Source organism: Linepithema humile, chromosome 5, assembly GCF_040581485.1.
Source record: "Linepithema humile isolate Giens D197 chromosome 5, Lhum_UNIL_v1.0, whole genome shotgun sequence".
Classification (NCBI taxonomy): domain Eukaryota; kingdom Metazoa; phylum Arthropoda; class Insecta; order Hymenoptera; family Formicidae; genus Linepithema; species Linepithema humile.
The window spans coordinates 82,197-108,114 of record NC_090132.1 but is presented as its reverse complement, the minus strand read 5'-3'; the positions used below and the strand labels follow the sequence as shown (position 1 = coordinate 108,114).

Here is a 25,918-nt window from a genome sequence, read left to right as displayed (position 1 = left end):
TGCATACAGTAATACTACAAAATATTTTACATACTACTAATTGTATTTGACATTTTGTAACATATATGTTACATATAAAAATAGAGCATAGAGAGTTTATCTCTCTTGCGCTATTTTTAGGTGGTACAAAAATAATAAAAGCTTTATTTAAATATGATATAGCTATAATTAAAAATGCGCAGTTTGTCGATCGATTTCTGTAATGTCTTCAATAATCTCTTGAACGCGTGTTCCAATTTTTTTAGCTACGTCTGCTTTCTCATTATTGGGTAAGAAAAGATAACGCCAAACCAAATCACCGTCGATGATACCTCTTGCTGGATTACCTTGATTCCGTACGTAACTCTTGTATGTGCTAAATTAAGGAAAACATTTAATATGTTAATACTTTTGATTAAAACAAATCCAATAACTTTACGCATGCAATGCATGCGCGCACTTATACACTCTCTCACGTACGCCCGCACACGCACACACAATTTTATTTTATGCAAAAAAATTTAATTTTAAGACCAGGATTAGATATTCTATTATAAAAATTAAAGTTAATTAAAATATGTATCTGTACAAGTATTCTTGAAACTTACCGATACGCTTTTGGATTTAATCCCGCCACATGACAAATGTGTGTTACTAAGACGTTTTGTAACATAAGTAATCTCCGATATGTTTTCTCTGGTACTGGTAAAATGTAACCAAGACTGCCGTCCAACGATGCTAAAATATGCAAAGATACATTTGCAGAAAATATAGGTTTTATTATAACGAGTTATACATCTCATCTATTAATCTATTAATCTACAATCTCTATAGTTTATTTGACTTACCGTACATGGTAACGTGTCTTTTGTCGGCGCCGGGAAACTGTTTCTTATTATTCGCAGGATCGCTAACTCTACACCTAATGCGAAAAAAAGTGTTCACCTTTTGTCCCAGGTGAAAATCAGCCTTTCTAATTAATTTCTGACCGCCCAAGCTTTCTCTGGACTCTGGTTGATACATAAATAAAGCTAAATTGCTCTCTCCGTCAGCCACAACAAACCCTAAATTTGTATTGTCAATTAAATATTCTATTGTGTACACTTCCGCAGGTCTAAAATCCTGCAATAAAACAAATTAGGCACAATCGACATTTATTCAAATTTATTTGATTAAATTATATTATTTAATATTAAATCACACACTCACTCTGCTAACAAGAGAGAGTGTTCTATATTCTTCTTGAAATCTTAGCAAACTGATTGATTTGTAAACGTCAGCTATCAAAATAAGACTTTTGATACTTAGCATTTGATGAATGTAGATTTGAGTATCAATAAAAGCAACTCCAACAAGATCATTATCTTTCAATTGCCAAATATAAATCTGCAATAAAGAAATATTACTTTTTAATACAATTATAAATATATAACGGGCACGCATGATGGTTATCAGGATTAGATGTTGACGCGTAAATTACAACAGTTTACGTCTAGACAATGTGAACCACGTCTAACATGTCATCCATGTAGACGATGTATAAATTTATGGAATAGTATTTCATCTTAGACGTCGTTTATCTGACACCTCTTCAAAAATTTTGACAGCTTGTACGCACTGTATAATTAAATTTTGCAATTTTACAATTAAACAATCGATGTGCGGACGTAATCATGAAATCTACGATACAACATGTCTATGCCCTGATATCTATTCAAGTGAATCAAAAGGCAATACTTTTTGACCAACAGCTGAAACTAAGAATCCTGATACTTGTGTTATAGCAGTTATGGGTCCCTTTTGTTCTTTCGCATAAATCTGTTTAAATCTATTTTTTGTTAATGGCTGGCCAGGTTCAGGTACCACTTCGATTATGTCGAATATAAGTATCTAAAAATTCAAAGAGATGGCAATAAGACAATCAATATAAAAGTCGAGTTAAAAATTTTCTCGACATATAGAACTCACTCGTCCTCTGCTTGTGATATCTTCGCCGTAATTATAGTTTGTGCCTAATACTATGTAACCCTTTAAGCCGGATCGTGTTCCTTCGTAAGCGAGAGACACGTTTTTCAAACATGTTACGTGTTCCCATTGATCCAGCTCGATTTTTGTATTTGGAATAGTTTCCCATGAGACCGGAGAAAATAATACAATAGAAAATTGTTCTTGAGACGGATAAAGAAATCTTTCTGGACGTTCTTCTTCCGTAAATTCCTAATTAATAAAAACATATTCGTTATTATAAAGTTTTATCCATTTTAATCCCTTAAGTCTTAATAACGCAGTGCGTCATTTCAAAAATATCCATAGATTCTGGAGTTGCTGAATTCATATCTCTAAGGCAAAATTTGCGAATTCAACATGGTAGATATAATAAATATACAGCAGATTTAAATTTGTACAATTATTCTATTCTTATCTAACATGATGTCTAAGAGTTATTATAGCGTTTAAATCCAAATCTGACTAAAGTTTTAAAATTCAAGAGAGAATATTATTTTTATAAAATATGAGTAAAATTTATCGTGTTCTAAAATTTGCATATTAAATGTTAATAACTATCTTTTATTTTAATATATATTTTGCTTTATATTTTCTGTTCATTTTTTAATCATACATAATTTAGATATTTATTTTAAAAGTTAAGAGTTTTAATACTCTCCGAAAAAGTTTCACATATCTATTTTCCGAATTTCTAATTGTCGAAATTTAAAAATTTCAACTACAGATTGAAATTTAATGTATCTTAAAATTAAAAAAGAGTTAAAGCATTCGTATCTGTAATTTATCTTTTTAAAAGTTAAAAAAGAGAGTAAGTTGATTGATACAGACATTGACATTGATAAGTAGTCCGAAAAATTAAAACATAAAATGAGATTTGGTGTATTGATACCTTATCTTCGCCGTTAAATCTGTAATAACTCTTCAAAGGTTCGGCTATGCTCGTTATGACACAGTAAGTCTTGCTTTCGAGGTGGTATGTGACAAAATGCGGAGTACATCTCAAGGGGACTTTTCTAACTGGCCAAGGAGCATCGTATGATAGGTGAGTTGGTAAAACGCATATCCTTAATTCTTCCTGATATTAAGAAAAAAAAAAAAATAGAGAGAGAGAGAGAGAGAGAGATAAATAAAATTTAGAGTTACAAAACTTCAAAGACAATTATATGATGGGACATTTATAAAGCATGACAGATTAATTTAGCATCTTTCATAAACTCACAATTTCTACTTCTTTTTCTCCACACTTTTCTTCCTAAAATATTATTAGAAATATGTCAACTTGTCATCCTTTACATGCCTCATCTTGTATATATAAAAAATGATGTTACACTCCACCTTTCTATTAAAATACAAGAAACCTTGTGGACAATTAATATTATTGAAAGCTGCAAAAGATGTAACGGAGCCATCGATGCCCATTGGATGTATGCGTAATTCACCGCGTCCAGTCAAAAATATCCAATGCGGATAATCGCTGCAGATAAATACTCCATTGTATCCAGCAATGTTGCTAAAGTAACGCATTACACAGATGTGTGTACTGCTGGTGTTTGTCGATACATCTTCTTCCTTAGGTTTTGGACTACAAAAAAATTTAATTAAAAATTGTATAACATTATTTACATAAAGTAGAGACTGAAAAACGTTACAAGTCTCATTTTGGTATAAATAATCATAATATAATAGTAAATTCAGTAATAATTGTATTAAAAGATTACATAAAGTGATAATTATTTCGTTAGAAGTGAAATATATCGGACAATACTATTCGACAATACCTTAAATGTCCGGGGATTATTCCATGATCCAATTTTTTAAATCTTAGTTTTAGATGACCCTTTGGATACCTGTAAGCTTGATAAATTTGCAACTCTGAATCGAGACGTACCAAAAGCATCGGCCGGCTTCCATGGTGTCCTAAAGCGACCATCAGAATCTCACGAACCTGCAGACATAATATAAGTATGTTAAACGAGAGAATCGAATTCAGCGATCTCATAAATCTACGGACGCACTGTATTATTTTGCGAAAATCCTACAAATGGAAAATACTATTTTCGAAATAACAATACATATGTGCTACTGACACTTTGTGGATATTAATGTTAAAATTTCTAAAAAGAAAATACATCTGCAAATAAATCACCTGCAGTTCAGGGTTGGGGATCTCATTGACTGGTGCGGATTGCAGAGTTGTAGATTCCATGCTGTCATGCAGCACGTATTGGCCAAAACCGAAATTACGAATAAGATAAGACAATCGTAAATCAGGCAACGAGTAAATTTCTAATGTCCCGCTATCCCTGTACACGAGTAGCCAGTATGTCGATTTAATTTCTTGCAAATGTCTCTGCCACCTGTTAGAAAAATCCATTTTACATAGATATGTTTAGAAATACTCTGTACACGTGAAATTCTTTTTACGGATAATGTGGCCACGGAGAATATTATGCAAAATATGCTGATAAAGTTTGACTAAATATTTGAAGAATACGTTGATAACGCTTGAATAAAAGTTGTGAAATTTTACCAAGGCGCTTTCTTAATAGTTACATCCGACGTTTTCGAATGCGATGGCACAGGCATTTGGAATGCTGGAGCATCGCCGTACAATAAATCATCTTCGTTATCGATATTGCCGAGTATAGATGGTTCTTCGATATTGTGCTCCTCTTCAGCTTGTTCGTCGTCCGTATTTTCAGGTAATTGCGTCGTAAAGATTCCACTAACATCTCTGTAAGCGCATAACGCTTCTATCTGTGGACGCTGTAAAACATATTAAAACGTTTCATTGTAAAAACATGTTTTCCATAAAGAAAAGTTACGTAAACATTGTATATTCGGTTCTTATCGAATTTTTCGATTCCGAATCCAAAATTGACAATTAGAAATTCAAACGATAGATTTTGCACGAAATTTATACTGAACTTTTTAAGAGTTTTCATAATCCATAATTTGAAAAATAAAACAAATTTTCTATAATTGAAGAATAAAAAAAAAATTCCAGAGAAATAATCAATAGAATAGAATATAATTAAATTAAAAAATAGTCGATGACACTTAATGTATGCAAATAAAAATTTCAAAATAAAATAAATTTTACTTTACACTTTACAAGGATAATATTCTTAAATTTTTCAATTTTTATGTCAGATTGGAATTCAAAGATTATTTAAAGATAATTTTTCAAATTTGCATCTATATTGAATTTGCCGAATTAAATTTGACGATAAATAATTAATAAAAAAATTTGAATTCAATAATTTCAAAAACCATGTTTGCAAAGATCTTACAAGTACATGCAAAGTATTTTTTATGAAATGATGCATACTTGTATGTGCCATTAACACTTTAGAAGTTAATTCTTACTTACGAATAATAAATTGGCAGTCTGGGCATGCAATCTTGCCGTGCCTCTTATCTCTCTAAGTGTTAATAGCATCACTTGTCCATCTTCTGAGAGTAATGCTACATATGGATCGGCACAACTCGCGTGTACAATCGGACAGCCAAGATCTATAGGCATATGTTGGACCTGTAATTAAACATGATTGTAATAAAAGTTAGGATCGCTTTCTACAAAGTAGAATCATTTCACATCCATCTTTGTACAAATAATAATAATACTCGTACATAAAAGTCTTTTTTTTCTTCTTCATTTACTCCTAATCCTAATCGATAAGGATGTACTTTTCATTATAATCTAGAATAAATGGTATAAAAATGAAAATTGTACTGTAATAAATGTAAATTCTTATTTTCTATCTTCTATCATTATATACTTGAAGTAAATTTTATCGTGCTAAGGAAATTTTTGAAATATAAAACTATATACTGAAATTTATATTTAAAAAATTAAGGATGTATTGGTTATATAACGTCAGCTAAATTATACGTCATCGAAATTAAATACAATCATCTTATTTCATATTAAACATCAAATAAATAGATTTGGTTTAAGCAGAGAATTACAATATTACAAACTAATATATGACTTTTAATGTTTCTGTTGGAAAAAAATATTTTTAATTGACATTTTTTTCTAATCCACAATGAAAAGAGAAAACTTTTCGATGTAAATATCATCTGAAATTGTGGAAAACAAAAGTAACGAAGACGACTTAAGAGCTAACATACGTACTTGTTCAATGCCTTGCAAAAGACGTACTCCCATTTGAGTGACTTGTACTATATACCTATTGGCGCCCAGATTACCAGCAAATACTGTACTTCCTTGTGTGCTGAATCCACTCTGGTCTACTTCATTAATTTCCTGACCAGTTTGCAGAATCTTCAAATAAATAGTATTATCAAACACAATGTCTAAATATCAATGCATGAATTGTCATACAACCATGCACACACTTGAACATTACGATACAGGCAAAGATATGATAATTATTTATTCAAAAGTTCGAAAATATAAAATTTTGTTCATACAAAGCTTTATTTTTGAGAAAATTGATTTTAAAAATTGGAAAATTAATAATATCTTTATACTTCTTTAAGTTTAAATGTTCTTCAAAACCTTGTGTCTCATATCTTATTGAATTCATTTCAACAGCGGCTGTCCAAACATATATATATATATATATATATATATATATATATATATATAAAATACAACATGCTATTGTAAAAATTTAAGTAAACCTTTTTAAATGGGATATTATACTTTCTTATTTATCATCAATGACTCCATCGAGAGAATATTTTTTCAAACAAAGTCCCATTATCGATAAAAGTATTATTAAAAGTATTCTTATACATACCATCGTTGAATCTTCTTGACTCAATATTAGGAAAGCATGAGATCCTTCCGCTTCTGTTTTAATTTGTTCGTCGCTGTTTAACGTGCCTATGACAGTCCACATGTCTACATAGCCGGGCAATTCAAAAGTCGTCACAACCTTTTTGTAACAATAAAATGTATCGCTGCAATTATATTTTCACAAATTTCCCACAAAAAAAATTAACTTACAATCTTAATTTTAACGACAGATTCTCTGAATATTTGAAATCAACTTTTTTTCAGCAAAACCGTGCGTACGAATTACGTGAGTTTCTATCCATAACAAATGTTTTGAACTGTCGAATCACATATTTCTGTTACGTTACACATCTTTATAAATACATAAATATTTAAAAAATTTCAAATCCATGATTTAATTTTATAATCATTATTCTGTGATATTATAATCATTTGTCTTATAATTTTGCCATTACACGGTGATCAACGCGTTTAAAATTACGACATTGTGTATCGACGAATAATCTACATATATAATATATGTATGTATAAACACATACTAAAATAATTTAGTATTAATTACCTGAGGACGTATAGAGCGTTGTAACACACAAAGTGCACCATTTTTACCATATCCGGATGTCGTCACGAGTTCTACATCGGGATCTTGATTGTGAAGAAATTCTTCCGACAAAAAGGCTGGTTCTCCCATAGAAATATTTCCACACGGTCCAATGTTCAAAAGACTGTCGCATACCTAGAAATAAAAAATCTACAAATTACAGATAAAAATATTAAACAAAATAAAATTATTAAAGTATTTTAGGATAATTAGAATAAATATAAGAAAGTGCATTGCATAAAAGAAAAAGTATCAATACCTCAAAAATATATGAAGTGATTTGAATGGACGTATGAGTTTCACTGCCGTAAACTTCCAACTCTTCTGGATCTTTAATATCTAATACATCTGACGCCATCCAGTCACCAAGAAAATCTTGCTTCACTTTCTTGGCCGGAGTCTCTTCACTCTCATTTTCTTCAATAGTAATTCCATCGTCAGTCAAATTTTTCAAAGTTTCAGGTTCTTTTTCCGTGAACCGTAATAGTAATGAATTACCAAGTCGAGAGCCGAGGAAAAGATAATTATCTTCACACATACACACCTAAATCACAATCAAGCATGTATATTGCCAGAAAAATGGATATATTAAAATATACATATATAAAGAGTGCGATAAAAATTACAATGCAAGCAAAGACACAATTATTTCTTGTACAAAAATAATCAAAAAATATGGAATAACTTTTTCTTATATGTATGAAGCATGTTTTTCTAAATCGATTAAAAAAGTTGAAAAATTAACAATGCCTTTGCACTTTTGAGGAATCTTGAATGATAACCAAAGATTAAATAAAATCAATATTTTTACCAATTTTTTGTCTTCAAAAGGCATATCGTGTTTAAAATTAACAATAAAAAAAAATTTGCTACTAGAAAACATGTTACTAGAAAAAGCCATCAAAAATCAGATTAAAACATATCCATCGTACTATGAAAAGATGTTGGTCTACATTTTTTACTTATTCCAATACTGAAAATTACTCTCGCTTACACTAAAATTTTCTTTATATCTTGAATACATAATAATTGTAAACTGAAGTTAGAATATTTAATAATATAATTACAAATTAAATATAACTGCTTACACATGAAGTTAATACACTAGCAGCAGCCTTGTCAAAGTGAAATCCACGTACAGATCGCATACTGTCGGCAAAGAGAGATAAAACGTACAATTCTCCACTTTTCAAAGAGATAACTAAACGATCCACAGATATAAATGCGACTTGCGCTCCTTCTAAACTCATTTTTACTCCCTCTTGCGGTTCTACAAAAATAAAATATAATAACATATTTAAAAGTTAACACAGTTCAAGTAAATAAAATTACAACTGATAATGTCTCTTACTTAATGGAAAATTTGTGCTTGTGTCTGCTAAACTATTAAGTGATACTCCATAAGGCGGTATACTTTGATTCAGATAAATAAGCGAGTTAACTGCCATTATTAATGTGCCACCCAACGGTTTCTTTACAGATACAGCTTGATAACAATCAAACGGTAAATTAGAGACAGACCAAATGATAGGATGAACCCTTTGCTGAATGTTCAAAGATATAGCAACCATAGCACAAGTATCTTGTCTCACTGCAATGCGTCTATGTGCAAAGATTATATAACAATATTAATTAAAATATCATTTTTCCTATTTATTTCTAGCAAAATTAATATTTATCTTTACCCTGAAAATGTTCTTACTGGTTCATACAAAATTAACAATGTAGGTTCATAATATCCATGCAAAAACTGTAAGTCTATCACATTATCCATTTTTTCTTCCAGTGTCTTTAATATTATCATGTATGAAGATAAAATAGGAGTCTTGCTGGAAGATGTTAATTTTACAGTATCAAGCAGGTCACCGTCGTCAAGACTAGGATCCTTACGAAAAGGTAGTACAACTAGTTTTCTGCCATATATTAACATTACTGCACATCTTCCCTCTGGATCCACTCTTACAATTGGTATATGATGATGATTAGTCCATCCATCCTAGTGAACAAAACCCCGTTCGAACAAGATATAATGTAAAATTTAAACTATCTGTATCACTACAACTGATGTTATGTAAAAAAAATGTTATCTTAGAGACACACATCATTATAACACCTGTCTTTTAAAGATTAAATAATAATTTTCAATTATTACACTAATTAAATATTATAATATTGTAAATGTTCAAGCAAGCTTTCACCCTTATTTCCTCTTCTTCGAAATAATGTAATGACACAGTTCTTAAATCATGAACATCCTGATCATATTCCACAACAGATAATTTTGCATCGCGAAAGCTCAATAGAAGAGAATCTCTCTGTGATCCAATAAGATGAACAGCCTGCATTGACATGACATTTCCATGCAAAGTATATTGTGCTAAGCATTCTAACTTCATTTTAGGAGGACGTATTTCTGCAACAAAACGTTTACTTCTATTTGCATTCAAATAAATAAAGAAATATATAACTAGTGAGAAAGAAAACTACCTGTATATTTTTCCTTTCTCGTCATGTCGACATCTGGAATCAAACGAAATACTCGAATAATATTTGCGCCAGCGACGACAAGGCATTTTTCGGTACGGTTGAAAAAATAGCATGTGATTGCATGTTCGACTCCTGTCGCGGGATGAGTATTTTTGCATATAGAATACATGATAAATTATCACTATGTGTTACAAGTCATTAACTTTTTTTTTTAATTATAGCGTATCTAGCGTGCCATCAACCAGTCGTCATTAACATTCCGGTTAGAGGTTAAGCTAACGTTGTCAAACGAGCCGGGTTTTCGGTTTTTCGCGCAAAGACTATAGAGGTCTGTTCTTTATAGCTGAACTGGCTGTACTAGTTCAGAGTTTATCTTTTTCCCTCCACATTGGAAGGAGAAAGATAAACTCTGAACTAGTGCAGCCAGTTCAGCTATAAAAAACAGACCTAAGGTCTGTTCTTTTTAGCTGAACTGGCTGCACTAGTTCAGAGTTTATCTTTTTCCCTCTACATTGGAAGGAGAAAGATAAACTCTGAACTAGTACAGCCAGTTCAGCTATAAAGAACAAACCTATTAGCAAAGGTGGTGCAGTCAATGCAGATACAACAGTAACGTATGATGCTCTGACACAGCACAAACACCTCTAGACACCCTAGAAATGCACCATACAGAAAACAGTATTTCTAGTAATTTACTAGCTGGCATGCCATTTAGTATGTACAAAAATTACACCGTGCGCAGCTGGTTTAGTACATAACTTTAGGATCCGCTTTTATGTACGAAAACAAAATAAGTCAACACTGTTGACTCAACAGTCTAGTTAACATAACATAACTGTGGGTCAATGATGCAAACTCGAGCCGGCCAGCACCAAGGCTCCGTGATAGGGGAAGCATGCACACAAGCGAGAAAGGGGGAAGCATGCACAAGTACGTGTGACGTAGCAATTCTCGCTTGTGTGCATGCTTCCCCTACCACGGAGCCCTGGTGCTGGCCGGCTCGAGTTTGCATCACTGCTGTGAGTGTTTATAATAGCTAAACCTCTGGGCCGGGTTACCCGTCTGACCGCTGTCTGATGCAGTGATGGATACTAGTGATCAATGTTCGGCTACCCAGATAATCGGTGTATTATCCGAGTATCCGGCTCTAAATGACAACACTAACGGATATCTCGATAATAAAGCTCTTATTTTAAATATAAAATTTTTGAAAAATGGTTGAAATAAATTTATTTCTTTTTCTTGTCATACTTGAAGCAATACCATTTGTTTGGAAACTCATGTAAATCTGCATAAGTAAAATCGTCACTCACATAAGGTATGTGCCAACAATCACCATTTTTTTGTACAGTTGGCAAATAAATAAAAGGTTCCTCAATTTTGAAGTATCTTGAAGTCCCATTTTTTCTGACAAAGTACTGATGCGAATATTGCCACTTCTTGAACTCTTGTTGCAAATGTAAATCCTTCAAGGAATGCTTGTGCTGTCGCAATAAGTCTAGTGATACAAACATTGCATTTTCTCCACTTGCCATGGTTGCATAGAGCATGTATACGTCATCAGCAGACCTGAAAGTTTTTATATACATATATTTTGCAGAATGTGTCAGAAAAGTGATACAAATATATTAAAATAGAAATTCTAAGTTTGATAATTTATAATATTTTAGTCACTTTGTATCTGGCTTAATTATATACTTTGCATAGTAGTTTTAACTTTTATTCCACAAAAATTTGTTTTCAAGCTTATTTTATAAATATTTTTATCATTAGTATCCTTTTTCAAATTTTTTTTTAGTTTTTAGAAAATATTTAAATGCGCTGAATTTTCTCTGTAGTGTTATCTATTATTTAGAGTGTATATGCAAAGATTTATTTCCTAATCTCTTAAACTCTAACATTTTCAAATTTTATGTGAATTTGTTATATCTAGACACATTAAAGACACTTTAAATACTTGTAAACAATATATTTTTATTTGTATGTACTTTATTACTTTAACATCAAAACTTATTTTATATACAAATCATTTCTGAATGAAAAAATAGTTAAAGAAGAAAGTTGAGACATTATTTTAAAAAGTTATAAATTTTTATGTAAATTTTACAAATATTCCCCCTATTCATAATATTAAAAGTAATGAGAGATTTTAATACTTACATGTTGTCTATGAAGAAGACAAGTGCGTGTTGTTGTATATACTTCCAATTAGGCAGCTTTTTCTGATGTTTCCGCGTTACCACAAGTATTTTTTTCTTATGTTGGCTGAAATGCTCAACTACTTTGATCAACTATAATATGAATATAAGTATGTATAGTATTCTCTCTAAGAAATTTATATGATATATACTTACATATATGTTTTAATAAAAATGAATATGTATTACCGTTTCTAATGCATGTGCAGTTGAAGTTTTCTGCATGTAAAATACATTGAGTCCATCGATCACTATGTCATATGGTTTAGTTTTCTCGATAAATTTTTTAAATCTTTGCAATTCTTGTGGATTAGTCTTATAATAAATATCTGAACCAATAATTAATTTGTTCATTACAGATTCTGCTAATTCTTGAAAGCTATTTTTGTTGAGTGTTATCTTGGACAAGGAATGACCGCAATATTTACAACTCCCACTAAACAGAAGAAACATATATCTAAATTATTAAAATTCTAATTAATTCTTGAAGATTATATAATTGCATCTAATATTAGACGCGCAAATTAATCCAATGCCTTTTTTGAAAAGATAAAGATTTATTCATAAAGAAACTACATTCTCAATTATTAAAATTGGTGAAAATCTAAATAAATTTTTGCATGAATATTTGTTGAAAATTTTATTAGTGTAAATGAAAAATTTGATCTACCTTGTCTTTTTTTCAAATATATCAATAGCTGCTGTTGCAGTACATAATATTCAAATCCTAAATTAAATTATTTAAAAAAAAATTGAAATCAATTAGAATAATATAGTACATAAATAAGAAACACTTACGTTTTACATATAGTTGTAGGTATTGTGTGCCAACCATACTTAGTAGCTCTATCAGCATATGCATTTATAATGTAATTATATGGCATCATGCTATGTTCAGACCAAAAATCAAACATTTCTTCCATTCTATTGTTGAAAATTTCTTCCATTCCTTCTGATTCACAATATTGCAAATGTGATTTATACACGATATGTTGTAGTATCTGCTTACGCGATACTATGCTTAACAATGCCTTCCATGCAACATCAGATTTCCCATTTCTGAATGCTGCATCAGCTATTGCAGAATATGCCTTTATACTTGGAGTAGTGGTAATCTTTATCAATTCTATTAATTCGTCTGTTTTCTCCCATTGATCTGTCAAACATAAGCTTACTACGCAATGCTCAGCAGTAACAGAATCCAGATAAGGATGGTTCTTTCTTAAAGCATTATAAGTGTTTATGATTTCCATTTTATCAGCCTCAGTCAAGAGATCACATTTCAAAACATAGAGTCTCAGGTAATTTCCAATCACACCCACATTCAAGGGATAATTGTTTTCCCTGAGAAATTTAAAATATGCGATAGCCTTGTCTACTTGAAAATCCACAAGGCAAGTCTCTATAATTATGGAATCCACTGTTGCTGCTGTGATCTGCTGAATCTGAAGAAATCTCTCTCGTATACTTTGCCATTTTATATTTAATAAGTTTTCATTTTTAATATTGTCATAAACGTCTGCGTTTTTTTCAATAATGATGTTTAAAGGAATGATTTTCCTAGTATTAGGAATTTGCTTTGTCAACTCATATTGCTTTAGCAAAAAGTTTGTATGAAACTTATAACGACAAGACAATAATGGCTGATACAATTTACGAAATACTGCCATTCATGCCATATCTGGAAAAATAATTTATTGTTAAAATTATTTAATAGTTATATAAAAATACTAAAAATACTTTGTTGAATGCGTCAATAAATATATTGTGTGCACCACATACACAAAATAATTGCAAATAATACAATCCATCTTAATTAGTCAAAACATGTAATCGCTAACCTTATTGCACACCGCATGAACTAATCATACAGAATTCACAATCAGTACTCCTGAGAAATTATTGTACTGTATTTATAGATATAACACATTGTAAAGTGTACCTGTTAGCTCATATTCAAAATTTCTCTTTTTATAAAAAAATCTTTCATAAACGAGTTAGCATTTCGCGACTACTTTGAAAAATGCATATTTTTTTAACAACAAATAATGCTGGATTCACACTGGGTCCGATTTCCGACGTACGATGTCCGATATCCAATGGGAGAGATTTATATAAAACAATTTTTGTTATTGGATCTCGGACGTCGTACGTCGGAAATCGGACCCAGTGTGAATCCAGCATAAGTTTGAGATTTTCATCTGCACTTTACTGCACTTTCTTGTACCTAAAATAAGGCCACGAAATATTTAGGATTGGTCGTGGCAGCACTTGGCGGGGAGAACTTGACGGTCATGCAGCGGCGGTGATCATAAGCGATGAATAAAGGCGAGCGTATTGATAAAGCGCAGATAACACACGGTCAGTTATGGCCGTATGATGGTTAGAGCTAGGTTCCTTCCGGAGCCAACAGTAAAGAAGAAGAAGCACACTGTCATGATCCGTACATCGCTGATCGTCACGTGTTGCTAATCGTGATTTTTTGTTGCATCATTCACGACATCTGTTTATTTTTGAGATTGCGTAATACGTGTCGCGTTCTCTAGAGGTGTCAACTAGGTGGAGATCAGACAAGCGCTATTGTCTCGTTCGCGCGGATAAAATAAGCAATAAGTAAGTGCAGCGTTGTGTGCAGCTCGTGATGTCACATGGTCCACAACACACCGCCATGCTAGAGAATCACGTTATTGATTCACGTAGTAATAGTGCGCGAATTTCAATTGCGTTCCGCGTACTTGCCTTGAAGAATGTATTGGTTATAAAATAAATTGGCTTATACATTAGTCATTGGAATTTAAAAACAATATATTTCTTATTTTATATTTCAACAATAAATAGGTCCCGGATCAATTCCATTCAATCAAAAACGCCAAAAGGCTAGTACAAACTTGCGGATCGACAAAGAAAACAGATAATCTATGTCTTTTCCCTTCGTAGACAAATTCCTCATTTAAAGTCTTCATCTTCGTGGTGATTATAGATGTGACACATACAATCACTCTTAAAGATACAAGCTTTCAAATGCGTTCAAATTACAAGAGTTTTTAAACTTGTCAAATACTTAATTTAATAAATATATATTTTAGAAAATTATAGCCAAAGAGATGTGCCAAAGATAGTTTTGTGTTACTTTCATTATGAAGATTTTGACAATTTTTATATTGAAAGAGGATCTAGTAGTAGTAGTGGTAGTAGGAGTAGTAGTCGTGTAGTAATAGCAGCAGTAAATAGTAATAAGAGTGGTACAACTTTTGTTCTTAGCATTTCTTTCGAAAAGTGCAGGTGGTTTTTTGAAAATTATTTTTGAAATGAATCATTTAGCATAATGATGAAGAAGTGATGAATGTTGAAATTAATGCATATGTATGAAACATTACAGCTCAATAATGGAGAACTACACATCCAGTGATTGCAGTGACTCCGGTGACTCCAGTGATTCGGATTTTAACTTGAAGACACTGGACTTATCATATCTGTCAATGGATAATGAAGTGCTGGATAAGGAATTTCTCAATACCAAGTGTCCAGAACACATAGATGCTCTGTTTTTGACTCAGAATCGCCTCACAATTCTTCCTGCTAGCATCAGCAGATTTACCGGTCTAAGTTCTCTTGACATTTCGAATTGTGGCCTCACCAAGTTGCCAGATTTTTGGACTGGTTGCCTTTTAACCTGTTTAATTGCAAGACACAATAATTTGACCAATGATGGATTAGTTAAGAGTTTTGAAAATCTAACTAGTCTGAGAGAACTCAATCTAAGCGGTAATAGACTAACGGAATTTCCTACTCAAGTACTTCATCTAAGTGTCTTAAGATACCTTTACCTTGGTGGCAATCTCATCAGTGAAATTACCAAGGACATCTGGAAGCTGCAAGGGTAACCATTCTAATGAGTTTTAATGATTCTTGGCATTCACACACTGACTCTGAACTTTCTATTCCTTACTTCATAATTCCGACCCATCCATGGGAAATTGGAAATTCATGAGTTTCAAGAAGCAACAGAGGCAACAGAGGCAACAGAATCAAAACATGATGTCATGCATTCTCACTTTATTTATCTTAACTTTATCATTGAACAGAATATTAATGCAAATGTATTATGTGCGAACGGAAAAAAAAGAAAAACAAACAAATAAACCAATTCCTGCACTTTCCATAAAGTATTTCACATTACATTACATCGCGCTTTCAGATAATTATATTTATTTGGGTTGATTAATATATCAAATCAACTATTTTATTGATTTTATTAAATAAGGTATTATGTTCTGTTAAAGGCTACATGTTTTGTCACTGGGAGATAACAGATTGACGGAAGTGCCGTCCACTCTCGGACGATTGACAACCCTGCAGGCTCTTGTGCTCTTCAACAATATGTTAGAGAGCTTACCAAGCTCGATAGCCAATTTAACAAACTTGAAGACCTTGGCACTTCACAATAACAGATTAAAAACACTGCCTACCGAGATAATAACATTAAATTGTCTTATAGAGGTTGGTTGCAAATAATTTCATGTTTTTTTATATCCTCCTTATAAGTTCAATGGTTTATTGCAATGAAAAGCATACTATGATAGACATGGTATTAATATTTTTGAATCAAGTGCACCATATCTATATATTCGAGCACATGTGCAGCCGTAAAGAGTAATTTGATTGAACAATGTAAAATTATGTAAATAGTTTGTTAATTGATTGAAAAATTGGTTAAAAGACTCAATTAGCTAAATTAAGAGCAAAAATCTTCAATCGAAAGAGTAAGACACGAATGTGTCTTACTCATTCGTAAACGAATGATTTCGTTTATCAGATCTGCTTGCGGTGAAATTTAGGATGTTACATTGTTCAAATGTTGAAATGATATTGAAACAATAATTCGTCAACAATTTGATAACATTCCGATTGCAATCGCTTTTGAAGTAACTTGATCGTTACATTTAACATTGTTTTCTTGAGAAGATGAAAAGTGAATCATTCGGAGGATTCTATAATGAATGAATTAAATATAAAACAAATGCATCTCATTGGCTTTTCGTAGTTATCTTTACGAGACAATCCGCTGGTAGTAAGATTCGTGTCCGACATGACGCATAATCCGCCCTCGTTGTTGGAGTTGGCAGCGCGCGTCGTCAAGACTCGCGACATTTGCTATGATAATGAGAGTATACCGCTTAACCTAGTGCAGTATCTCAATAGCGCCCATCATTGCGTTAATCCTAAATGTAAAGGTTAGTATTTAATCAATACTTATACGTCGTTAGAAAATGGTAAACATAAAGGTTTTTGAAACTATTAAATTTTTGTGTCTCTCTCTAGTTAGAATTCTTGGTCTCAAAATACTCATTTGAATACAATTTGCACGTAAATTTAACTGTTTGTCATAAAAATAATTTTTGGTAATAAAGCGCGTGTTTATTTCTTAATAATTAGAGTTAATTGTACAAGAGGAGCGGGAATCATGTCATTGAAATTTTAGAACTCTGATTTCGAATTTGATGATTTTATAAAAATGATACTGCTTCTTTGTAGGCCTACTTTTCTTTGCGCTTCTTACAGTATTTCTGTAATAAATTTCTCAAACACGTGCAGTAGCAAACTATCCGATTTACAATGATAAATGGCTTCAAAACTTTTCAGGCTTTTTAAAAGCAGAACATTTTTTTATGCAGGTGTTTTCTTCAACAATCGCGTGGAGCATATCAAATTTGTCGATTTTTGCGGCAAGTATCGCTTACCGCTATTGCAATACTTGTGTAGTAGCAAATGTATCGAGCCACGCGACAACGCCGAAGAATTCGTGAGTGGTGCTATGATAAGGAAGGTCCTTCTTGGCTGATGAAAGAAATCTTATATTTTTCTGTACTGCTTGAAAGCTACTTTTCATTATCATTTTCTTTCGTTTAATGAAAATAATCTTCAATTTGTAAAAATTGCTGTTGATCCGCGATGTATTGTAAACTTGGCATTTAAAGAATAGTGAAAGCAAAAGAATAGTGGATTTTGTAGGAACCATTTGTAAAACACATTGTGTTACACATTATATAAGCTTATATAGAGATGTGTGATGTGTTTTACATGTGTCTTTTTTTCCGTATCAAATGTATATTATAGCAAATGATGTATATTAGCGATGATATTAGGTGCAATTTGAGATAAAAACTGATAAATATGGCTTGATATAATAAATATTTTTGTATTGTTCAGTATCCCTAAAAATAAGAGTAACAAGGTAAATTTGCGAATTTGCCTTGAAAATTTTTTATAAATTTTTTACGCCCCGACAAACATGATGATGTTCGATAGCTGACCAACTCATCCCTCTGTATGTGTGCCTCTCTTTGCTCGACACAAATCTGGCTTTTTTTTGGCCTCTTTTCATTCATATTTTAATCGTTTAAATCATCGAAGCCTTGATAAATTTTATTTACCTTATAGTTTTAATAAGTGAAAAATAATTGCTGTTCGACTAATTGTTTATTTTTAAATAATTTTTGTTTGACTGAAATTTTGTCATGTTTTTTTTTCACTCAAACAGTTCCCTCGAAATGTCTCTCATTGAAACGAATATCACATTTAATTATTCAATTATATTTAGCACCGTTAAAGAACAAGAAGTAGCATTAAAGTACAAGGTTTGAATATATATATACATATAGACCCATATAAAAGATACACGCACAATATATATGTATATAAAGGATTGAGACAGCAGCTGTTAACATTATTGTTAATATTTTATTGTTAAATAAACCACAAAATGTACAATAATATTATATAGGTTGACTCCGCCGTAACTAATGACGGGACAGTCTCGCGCGATATTTTTTTCTTCCTTAAACACATCCAGAGTAGAGTTATACTACAAGATATCCATCGTCTTTACCATTATCGTCGTCGTCGCGACTAATACGACAATTTTTGCACATGTCGTGTAATTTTCATAAAATTAAAAATATACTCGAGGAAAAGATAAAACGCGCAGAAGAGGAGCAGCGAAATGAGAACGGTAGGTAGGTAGGTAGGTAAGTAGGTAGGTAGGTAGGTAGATGTGTGTTGTGTGTATTTATAATTATTTATATATGTATATATTTATAGGACATTGTATAATGATGTGTGTATATATATATATATATAATAATTGTAAACATAGCAATCGTGTAATAAGTCTTACTACCTTTTTTTCTTTAGCTTCTGCTCACCGCGTAGTACAGCGTAATGTAGTAATATAATTAATTACCTATACATACATATACATATTCATATATATATGCGCTTTATCTATATATTACATACATATATATGTATGTACATGCTCTTTTTCTTTCTCTCTTCCCTCTCAAATTCGCACTTTTATTTTCACACATACGTGCGTACACGATCTCTCACACTGATTCACGATCTCGAATTAGAGCATTTTTTATTGCTTTCTAGCAAAGAACACGAGTCGATGTGAATCGACTTCTGGGACGATTCTCCAAATCCAATCCTATTTGAGAGACGCTACATAAGTACATTGTAATGGACTTTTCAAAGAAATATTTTTAAAAAATTATTTTTTTTTCAAGTTTGAATGTAATGCAAGTGTTTTTAATGTATTAAAAAGAAATATCTCGATTAATCAGTCAGGATATACGCACAATAAGTTCACATTGCAGGAAAAAGAGGAGGGTAAACACAATCGCATTTCATTGGCGTATACCATTAGATAGATCTGTCAATGTATAACGAAAGTTTTATTGTATTGTAATATATCACAATTAACGTACAGGCATTCTAATGCTCTTCAAATGTCTCTTATTTTTAAATTATTTATAATAACGTTGTGACACAATCCTTTCGTAAGTCTAAATATTTTTATATCATTTTTACAAGTTGTATCGAGAAAATAAATCCATTACCAAATAAGAAAATTTTTGCCTCAATTCACGATTATAAATTGAAAATCGTACTTGAGATGATTTTGAATATGTAATTGAATTGGGAAAACTGTTTCAGAAATCGACTTGCGTCGATTCGTATATCTTGTTGGAAAGCAACACTGTTATCTCGTATAGGCGTGGTAGTAACTAACACTACTCTATTTACTTGTTTTTGTAATTTCATCTTACTTAACTGTGTAGTAAATATTTCTGTCGCTTACGTGCTTACGTACGTTTCGCTCTATATGTATATTAAACAATTTCTCCCTAATATCGTACATCCATGAGTTTGAAACATCAAAAACTCACTGTGCCTACGGTTGCAGGTAATTTATCGTTATTCTCCGCTCCTTGTGTCATCCGGGAGTGTTATCCATCCCTGTGTGTAAACCCCTGTGTCCATCTCGACCGACGCGCAATGTGGTCTACTTCTATTCGCCATCCACCACCTGCTGTTCTTGATGGCTTTCTTGCTCCTTCGTCTCCTTGGCATCTTTATCCTCGTCTAAAATATGATATTGAAGAATGTAAAAAGGTGGACAGAGTTATGCGACACGAGTTATTTTTATTAGCATATTTTTAACAACTTCTTAAAGTAAATAAAAAGGATTGTGCGCTAGTTTATACGTGCAATAACATCTCATTATATCTCTTCTGGTCGGAATTTTTATTTTAAATTTTGCTTTCAATTAATTAACCAGTTTTTTTTTATTAGCCAACAATTAAAAAAATTTTTAAAGTCAATTTTCGAATAAAATCTCATGTGAAAAGTTATCCTACATTTCCAATTTTTATTTTTGTATAAAGAATTAGCCTATATTTTAGCTTACCACAATGCGCATCCAGCGTATACATATATTTATATATCTTAATTTAAAATCTAAATATGAAAAATACATTTTCTAACGTCTCCTTTAATCTCTTTTAAAATTAAAATTAAAAATTATTTTGTTTTCTCGTTTACTTTTTATTTCATGTGCTGTTTGTTGATTTAAAAATCAATAATTGTTTTTTAATTAAAAGTTAAATAAAGTAAAATTAAAATTAATACGTTAAAACAGGAAGTGTTTTTTAATGATCAAACTGTTAAGAAAATAATATTCGATGCAATTTAATTCGTTGCAGGGATCACTTAAAAAACTTGAACTGCATAATTTATATTTTTGATAATGTTCTTCTTCCTTCCATCCATTTTTATTCGTGATCAATTGATAAATCCGTTGAAGACCACAATTACTTTCTTCTTTTTCATATTAATTTCATTGTGCTCTAAATTTATAACTGGAATCAGATTTTCGAATATTTTTAGATATTTGGATATTTGGATAAATATTGAAAATTTACACAACAAACAGTTACTACTAAAATATTGAAATGTTTAAATGCGTCTTTTAAAATGAGATATTTTGTATTTTATATAATTACTAAATTGATCGAGATATTCTTCGATCTTTCTTCGATTGATATTAAAATTTCTACAGGTATGATATTCTTGTATCGAAAAGATGCGTTAAGATGAAATGAGAAGAAATTGAAACTGAAAATCGATGATTATTATTATTCGATGTTTATTATTATTAATAAAAATAATGTTAACGATAAATAATTAACAATATCTATATCCAAGCTTTCATCCGATATTATGATTTATTATTTATCTATTTCACAGCTATGTTCTCGTCTAATTTTTCATTTCTTTTTCTTCGTTTCCAAATTTCTGGTATACTTTTTTTCTTAATACTCATCTAGCAATAAGATTCAAAAGAGAAACAGAAGAGAAATCCATTCATTTCTGTTGCATTTTCCTGTACCTTAAAATAAAATATTCAAGATTCGAAAAAACGGGAAAGGAAAATGAAGCAAATGTAATAAGTGCTACTGAAACGAACGGATAAAAATGAAAAGATAGAAACCGATATGTAATTTTGCCGAGTTTAAATCTCGATAGTTTCGAAATTTCTTTCACACGAAAAATATTTGATGCTGCATTACCGATGATATAATATGAGATAGATTTCCACAAAATAGAACAAATACCATCCTTTAGTTTTCATCGATATTCATATTCTTCTCAAATCGATACTTTTGTCCAGCTTCTGTCTTAAAATATAAAATGGTGACAACGTAAAGAACGTTATTAGACACAATAGAGTACGCTTTTTTTTTGTAGTTTATCTTGTATTAGAATAAACGCATTCGATGGTTATTTAAAATTAAAGAAAGGGATCAGCTTCTACGCGCGCGCGCACACACACGCACATACCCTCATACACGCACACGCGCGCGCACATACGCACAGAAAATTCGACTCTGTAACAACGGAGTATAGTTAAGACTCCTAGCAGCCATAACTGCTTATGATGTCAAAAGTAAAAATCTTTTTGCGCATATGTCGAAGTAAATTAGCGTTTTGCACGCTAGCAGAATAAAATACATTGGCAAAAAACAAGCTGAAAACTATATCTTTGAAATAAATAATTAAATCTACAAACGTATTCTCTCTCAATATTTGCAGTAGAAATTAATTTTATGATATATTGAGCGAGCTTTGTAGCTATTATGTATTTATCTATGAGCGGGAAAGAGATTCTTGAAAAAAAACGGGTGTTTCATACTTTTATTTTATTAAACATAAATTGTATATGTGTAAAGAAAAAGTAATTTACTTTGACATATACTTCCACAAATTACTGTATGATGCACTCACTGCAATACATATACATACACTGGAATGCACCGTAGTTTTCACAGCGCGGGATGATGCAGAGGCGAGAAATGAGTTATGTTTCTTTTTATATAGCCTCTACATGTAGCTCTCCTCCTTTTTATATAATCCCCAAAACAATCGCCAAAACAAGAATTTAATCCCTACCACTGAATTCCATATTTCGTAGGCGTATTAAAAACGCATTAATCTTTAATTCATCTTCAATTCATAAATCTTAACATCAATCTTTGATGATAATTGTAAATATGTATAGATGCGTTATAATGTGATCATCACATGCAATCATCAAGAGAGACAAAGGCTTTCAATGTGCCTACAAAAGAGATAGCTCATTTACTTCACCCCTTTTCTCCCACCATCTCATGGCCTGAAAACCACGGCGTGTTCCAATATGTATAGAGTTCAGCGGTGTTTATCAGTATGTACAATTCAATAACTGTGATACAAGCTAGACTTTTGATAGCAATTGTACCATCAAAGATGGCTGCTTTTAATTCGCCTATAAAAGAAATTGACAAAGTTAATCTGTTGTTTTCCTTGTCATTATGTACGTTATATATTAGGCTTATATAAAGCCAAGGTGCATTCTACCATGTATAATATATATGTATAATTGAGTAGTTACACTAGATCGAAACTTTCCGTATACACTAGTTATATAGTTGGAAATATCTCTATTCTCAATTTCTGGCACCAATAAATTCTCGATTGAAAAACTTGAATCTAGATGCGACCAGCTGATTGAAAATAAATCTCAATTGAGAATAGAGACGTGCGATCGTATACTCGTATATATCTTAAAACTATGTATTAACCATTGTAGCACCGTACTATACGCAAAATAAGCTCACGAAAAATAATATATCAATTAATTTTAATATTAATGAAACTAATTAAATCAATATTTCAAAGAACATCTCTTTCTCGTTTAAACTTATTGTGTGGTTTTCAAATTAAAAAATTAAAAAAAAATATCTGATAATATTTATAAATGGAATAGGAAAAATCTCCTTGCACTCTTGTGAATTTATTTTGTGCATGCGTTGTAATCTACATATATACAAATTTGTACATAAAAATTGAATATATTCGAAAGATATAAGTTTTCGACCTAGTGTATCATACAGAAGTATGTGTTATGTGTTATCTTTCTGATACCATACATGCTGATAACATGTGTCCAATACAATTAAAGTAACGGAAAAAAACCTTACAGCGTTTCAAATAAAGCAATTCAACTTTCCAAGCCTTAAACTTTTTGAGCCCACTTTTCATAAACTGTCATTTGACTGAAAATGTATTCACATTTAGGATAAATCAGATTTTGAGTTATATAACGCGAATAAGAGAATAAGTGTTACTTTGGTTTCCATCTTATAATCCACAACTTAAATCTGGCGCAACACATTTTCAATCAAATAGAAATCCATGCCAAACGGGCCGAAGTCACACCGGATTGGATTAATCTATTTCAATCGAAAAAGTCAAGTTGCGTCACTGCCCTACGCTACATTTTTGCTCTAGAAAATATGAAAATCTTATATACCTACATATATGTATATGACGCAATGCAATCGCATTTTACAACATAGGCATCCTCATCACAGAAGATGGTTAATTCATCATATATCACCGTAATGATCAGACCCCGATTCTTTAATAAATTTAAAGAGAAGCGAGAGAAAGAAAAACAAAACAAAAATAAAGCGGCTCAAGCCATATTCGATGAATTGGGATCAATGTTTTGCGTATTGGTGGTGCTTGTGTTGGCGGTGGTATTAGGATTAGTGACGCTATTATCATTAGAGTTACCGCTAGCGCTGGCGGTGGCACCTGTGGTGTCCGATTGTCCGCCACCCCCGCCGCCGCTGCCGGGATTCCCTTCCGTGCCGGTGGTGGTGGCGGCGGCGGTCGATTGCATGTACTTGGGTATCAGCATGCTGTTGAGAACCGGCTGGATCCGTAGCTCATGCTCGGTGAAGTTGAAAAGCGGCGGCAGTTCGCGGCCACTCGGTAGCCGTGTCCCCTGCTCCCGCAGCTCGTTGAAGAATGAATGCGCGCACGCCTGCAGAGGCGTCATACGCAACGATGGTGTGTACTCCAACAATCGCGCTACCAGATCCATCGCTTCTGGCGGTGTGCGCGCCCTGAACACCTGCAATTATCGTCAAATCCGTAACAAAGCCTGCTCAACGTTTAACACTTGTTATTTGATGTGATTACAGAATAATATGAATAATATGATTAATGAATGAGAAAAATTCATTATACAGGGCATGTAGTTGTGACAACGCCATAAATTTTATCAACTTTTTCGCATCTACGTAATATAGATTTAAAATTATTGTATATCGGAGAAAGTTAATAAAATCATAATAATGAATTGTTTAATTTAAAATACAACGAATCAAATAAAGGTCATCTGACGGTCATATTGTTTAACACGGTTGAATTTCTTTATACTATCCACGACTTTTGTTATAGAAAAAAGATTTTTATTTAAAAAAACTGAAGGAAACTTTAAAATCTTGAAAACTACAATCGATAAAGATCATTTGAATACATCACTGCATTAATTATCAAAGTGGTTTCAGTGCCCTATCCTGTATAACAAAATTTATTGCATAATTATATTATAAAGCAGTGAAAAAAGATTATATATGCTCTGTTGTCATTTAAAAGATTCTCAATAATAAGTAGCAACTATAGTTAATAGTGGTGTATAAATCTTCAGCAAATATCCTAAATGTTTCGACATCAACATTATCTTTTACGGAAAATTATATATTAAATATATATACACTTAATTAGCAAAATATCGGGAACCTTTTCTCCTAACATTGTATTGACCGGAAATATCTTCACACACGTATGGTCCGCAATGATACTTGTGTACTCTCTAAACATTCAAACGTTGCTGCATAGGAATGCAGCAGTCTCTTTACTACCAAAACCTAGATCGTTACATTCGCCACCACTCGCTTACACAATTGTTACAAGACAGTAAAGTTCAGTTATTTTTCTGGGAGGTATTTCTAATATAATTAATATCTAATATAATATTTTGCCAAGTTTATTACGTTATTTCCTATAGTGTTTCCTATAGTGAGTTTTCATAATTTCGAAAAAATATCCTGCGGTCTGTAAAAGTTAAAAAAATTTATTAAACTTGAGAGATTTGTAAGATAATAATTTTAATCGCATCATTTTGTATACCAAGCT

The 25,918-nt window shown here is 31.8% G+C and overlaps 4 protein-coding genes across 15 annotated transcripts in view; 1 reads left to right on the top strand and 3 right to left on the bottom strand.

Moving 5' to 3' along the window:
* Positions 1-24: 24 nt before the first annotated feature.
* On the bottom strand, positions 25-10,210 carry Cpsf160 (cleavage and polyadenylation specificity factor subunit 1). Of its 2 annotated transcripts, XM_012372760.2 has the most exons (22): positions 9,846-10,210; positions 9,557-9,771; positions 9,044-9,354; positions 8,710-8,960; positions 8,447-8,628; positions 7,618-7,902; positions 7,320-7,493; positions 6,759-6,896; positions 6,128-6,277; positions 5,360-5,521; positions 4,517-4,752; positions 4,133-4,343; positions 3,765-3,931; positions 3,322-3,568; positions 3,206-3,238; positions 2,876-3,061; positions 1,948-2,196; positions 1,717-1,869; positions 1,189-1,365; positions 828-1,101; positions 588-717; positions 25-355 (listed from the first exon to the last, which is right to left on the bottom strand). In XM_012372760.2, exons 1-22 carry the CDS (start codon positions 10,012-10,014, stop codon positions 169-171), a joined length of 4,287 nt encoding a protein of 1,428 aa, XP_012228183.1. In that variant the 5' UTR covers positions 10,015-10,210; the 3' UTR covers positions 25-168. The 2 variants fall into 2 exon arrangements, with proteins under 2 accessions (XP_012228183.1, XP_012228185.1); XM_012372762.2 differs by lacking the exon at positions 3,206-3,238 and having other exon boundaries at positions 9,846-10,208.
* An 848-nt stretch (positions 10,211-11,058) lies between these two features.
* Positions 11,059-14,114, bottom strand: mldr (mitochondrial ribonuclease P catalytic subunit). 3 transcript variants are annotated; one of them, XM_012372294.2, is made up of 5 exons: positions 13,986-14,114; positions 12,842-13,724; positions 12,233-12,479; positions 12,006-12,136; positions 11,059-11,414 (listed from the first exon to the last, which is right to left on the bottom strand). In XM_012372294.2, the coding sequence occupies exons 2-5, from the start codon at positions 13,711-13,713 to the stop codon at positions 11,075-11,077; spliced, it is 1,590 nt and encodes a 529-aa protein (XP_012227717.1). In that variant the 5' UTR covers positions 13,714-13,724; positions 13,986-14,114; the 3' UTR covers positions 11,059-11,074. The 3 variants fall into 3 exon arrangements, with proteins under 3 accessions (XP_012227717.1, XP_012227716.1, XP_012227715.1); XM_012372293.2 differs by having other exon boundaries at positions 13,826-14,111; XM_012372292.2 differs by having other exon boundaries at positions 13,885-14,111.
* Positions 14,115-14,306: 192 nt separating this feature from the next.
* LOC105675617 (leucine-rich repeat-containing protein 58) lies at positions 14,307-18,235 on the top strand. Of its 4 annotated transcripts, none has more exons than XM_012372894.2 (5): positions 14,307-14,656; positions 15,423-15,923; positions 16,327-16,543; positions 17,088-17,277; positions 17,719-18,235. In XM_012372894.2, exons 2-5 carry the CDS (start codon positions 15,430-15,432, stop codon positions 17,883-17,885), a joined length of 1,068 nt encoding a protein of 355 aa, XP_012228317.1. In that variant the 5' UTR covers positions 14,307-14,656; positions 15,423-15,429; the 3' UTR covers positions 17,886-18,235. The 4 variants fall into 4 exon arrangements, with proteins under 4 accessions (XP_012228317.1, XP_067211913.1, XP_012228319.1 ...); XM_067355812.1 differs by lacking the exon at positions 14,307-14,656 and adding an exon at positions 14,722-14,919; XM_012372896.2 differs by lacking the exon at positions 14,307-14,656 and adding an exon at positions 14,879-15,013.
* Positions 18,236-18,764: 529 nt separating this feature from the next.
* LOC105675406 (glycogen synthase kinase-3 beta) overlaps positions 18,765-25,918 on the bottom strand; it is a 36,055-nt gene continuing 28,901 nt past the window's right edge. For 5 of the 6 annotated variants that reach the window (XM_012372547.2, XM_067355805.1, XM_067355807.1 and 2 more), the window contains one exon: positions 22,572-24,851. In XM_012372547.2, the coding sequence (XP_012227970.1) occupies positions 24,408-24,851 (444 nt within the window). In that variant the 3' untranslated portion in view covers positions 22,572-24,407. Of the gene's footprint in view, positions 20,474-22,571; positions 24,852-25,918 lie in introns of those variants that run through there. The other variant, XM_012372546.2, reaches the window with a different exon arrangement.

Bases quoted from the DNA above. Each gene is read 5' to 3' on its own strand.
- mldr (XM_012372294.2), bottom strand. From the start codon at position 13,713: ATGGCAGTATTTCGTAAATTGTATCAGCCATTATTGTCTTGTCGTTAT. The intron at 12,480-12,841 runs GTAAGTGTTTCT...TCTTCTGTTTAG, and splicing joins CCTACAACTATATGTAAAAC to TGGGAGTTGTAAATATTGCG. The intron at 11,415-12,005 runs GTAAGTATTAAA...AAAAACTTTCAG, and splicing joins GTCTTCTTCATAGACAACAT to GTCTGCTGATGACGTATACA.
- LOC105675617 (XM_012372894.2), top strand. From the start codon at position 15,430: ATGGAGAACTACACATCCAGTGATTGCAGTGACTCCGGTGACTCCAGT. The intron at 15,924-16,326 runs GTAACCATTCTA...GTTCTGTTAAAG, and splicing joins GACATCTGGAAGCTGCAAGG to GCTACATGTTTTGTCACTGG. The intron at 16,544-17,087 runs GTTGGTTGCAAA...GGCTTTTCGTAG, and splicing joins CATTAAATTGTCTTATAGAG to TTATCTTTACGAGACAATCC.
- Cpsf160 (XM_012372760.2), bottom strand. From the start codon at position 10,014: ATGTATTCTATATGCAAAAATACTCATCCCGCGACAGGAGTCGAACAT. The intron at 6,278-6,758 runs GTATGTATAAGA...ATTTATTTGAAG, and splicing joins GTCAAGAAGATTCAACGATG to ATTCTGCAAACTGGTCAGGA. The intron at 1,366-1,716 runs GTATTGCCTTTT...TCTTTATTGCAG, and splicing joins TTTCAGCTGTTGGTCAAAAA to ATTTATATTTGGCAATTGAA.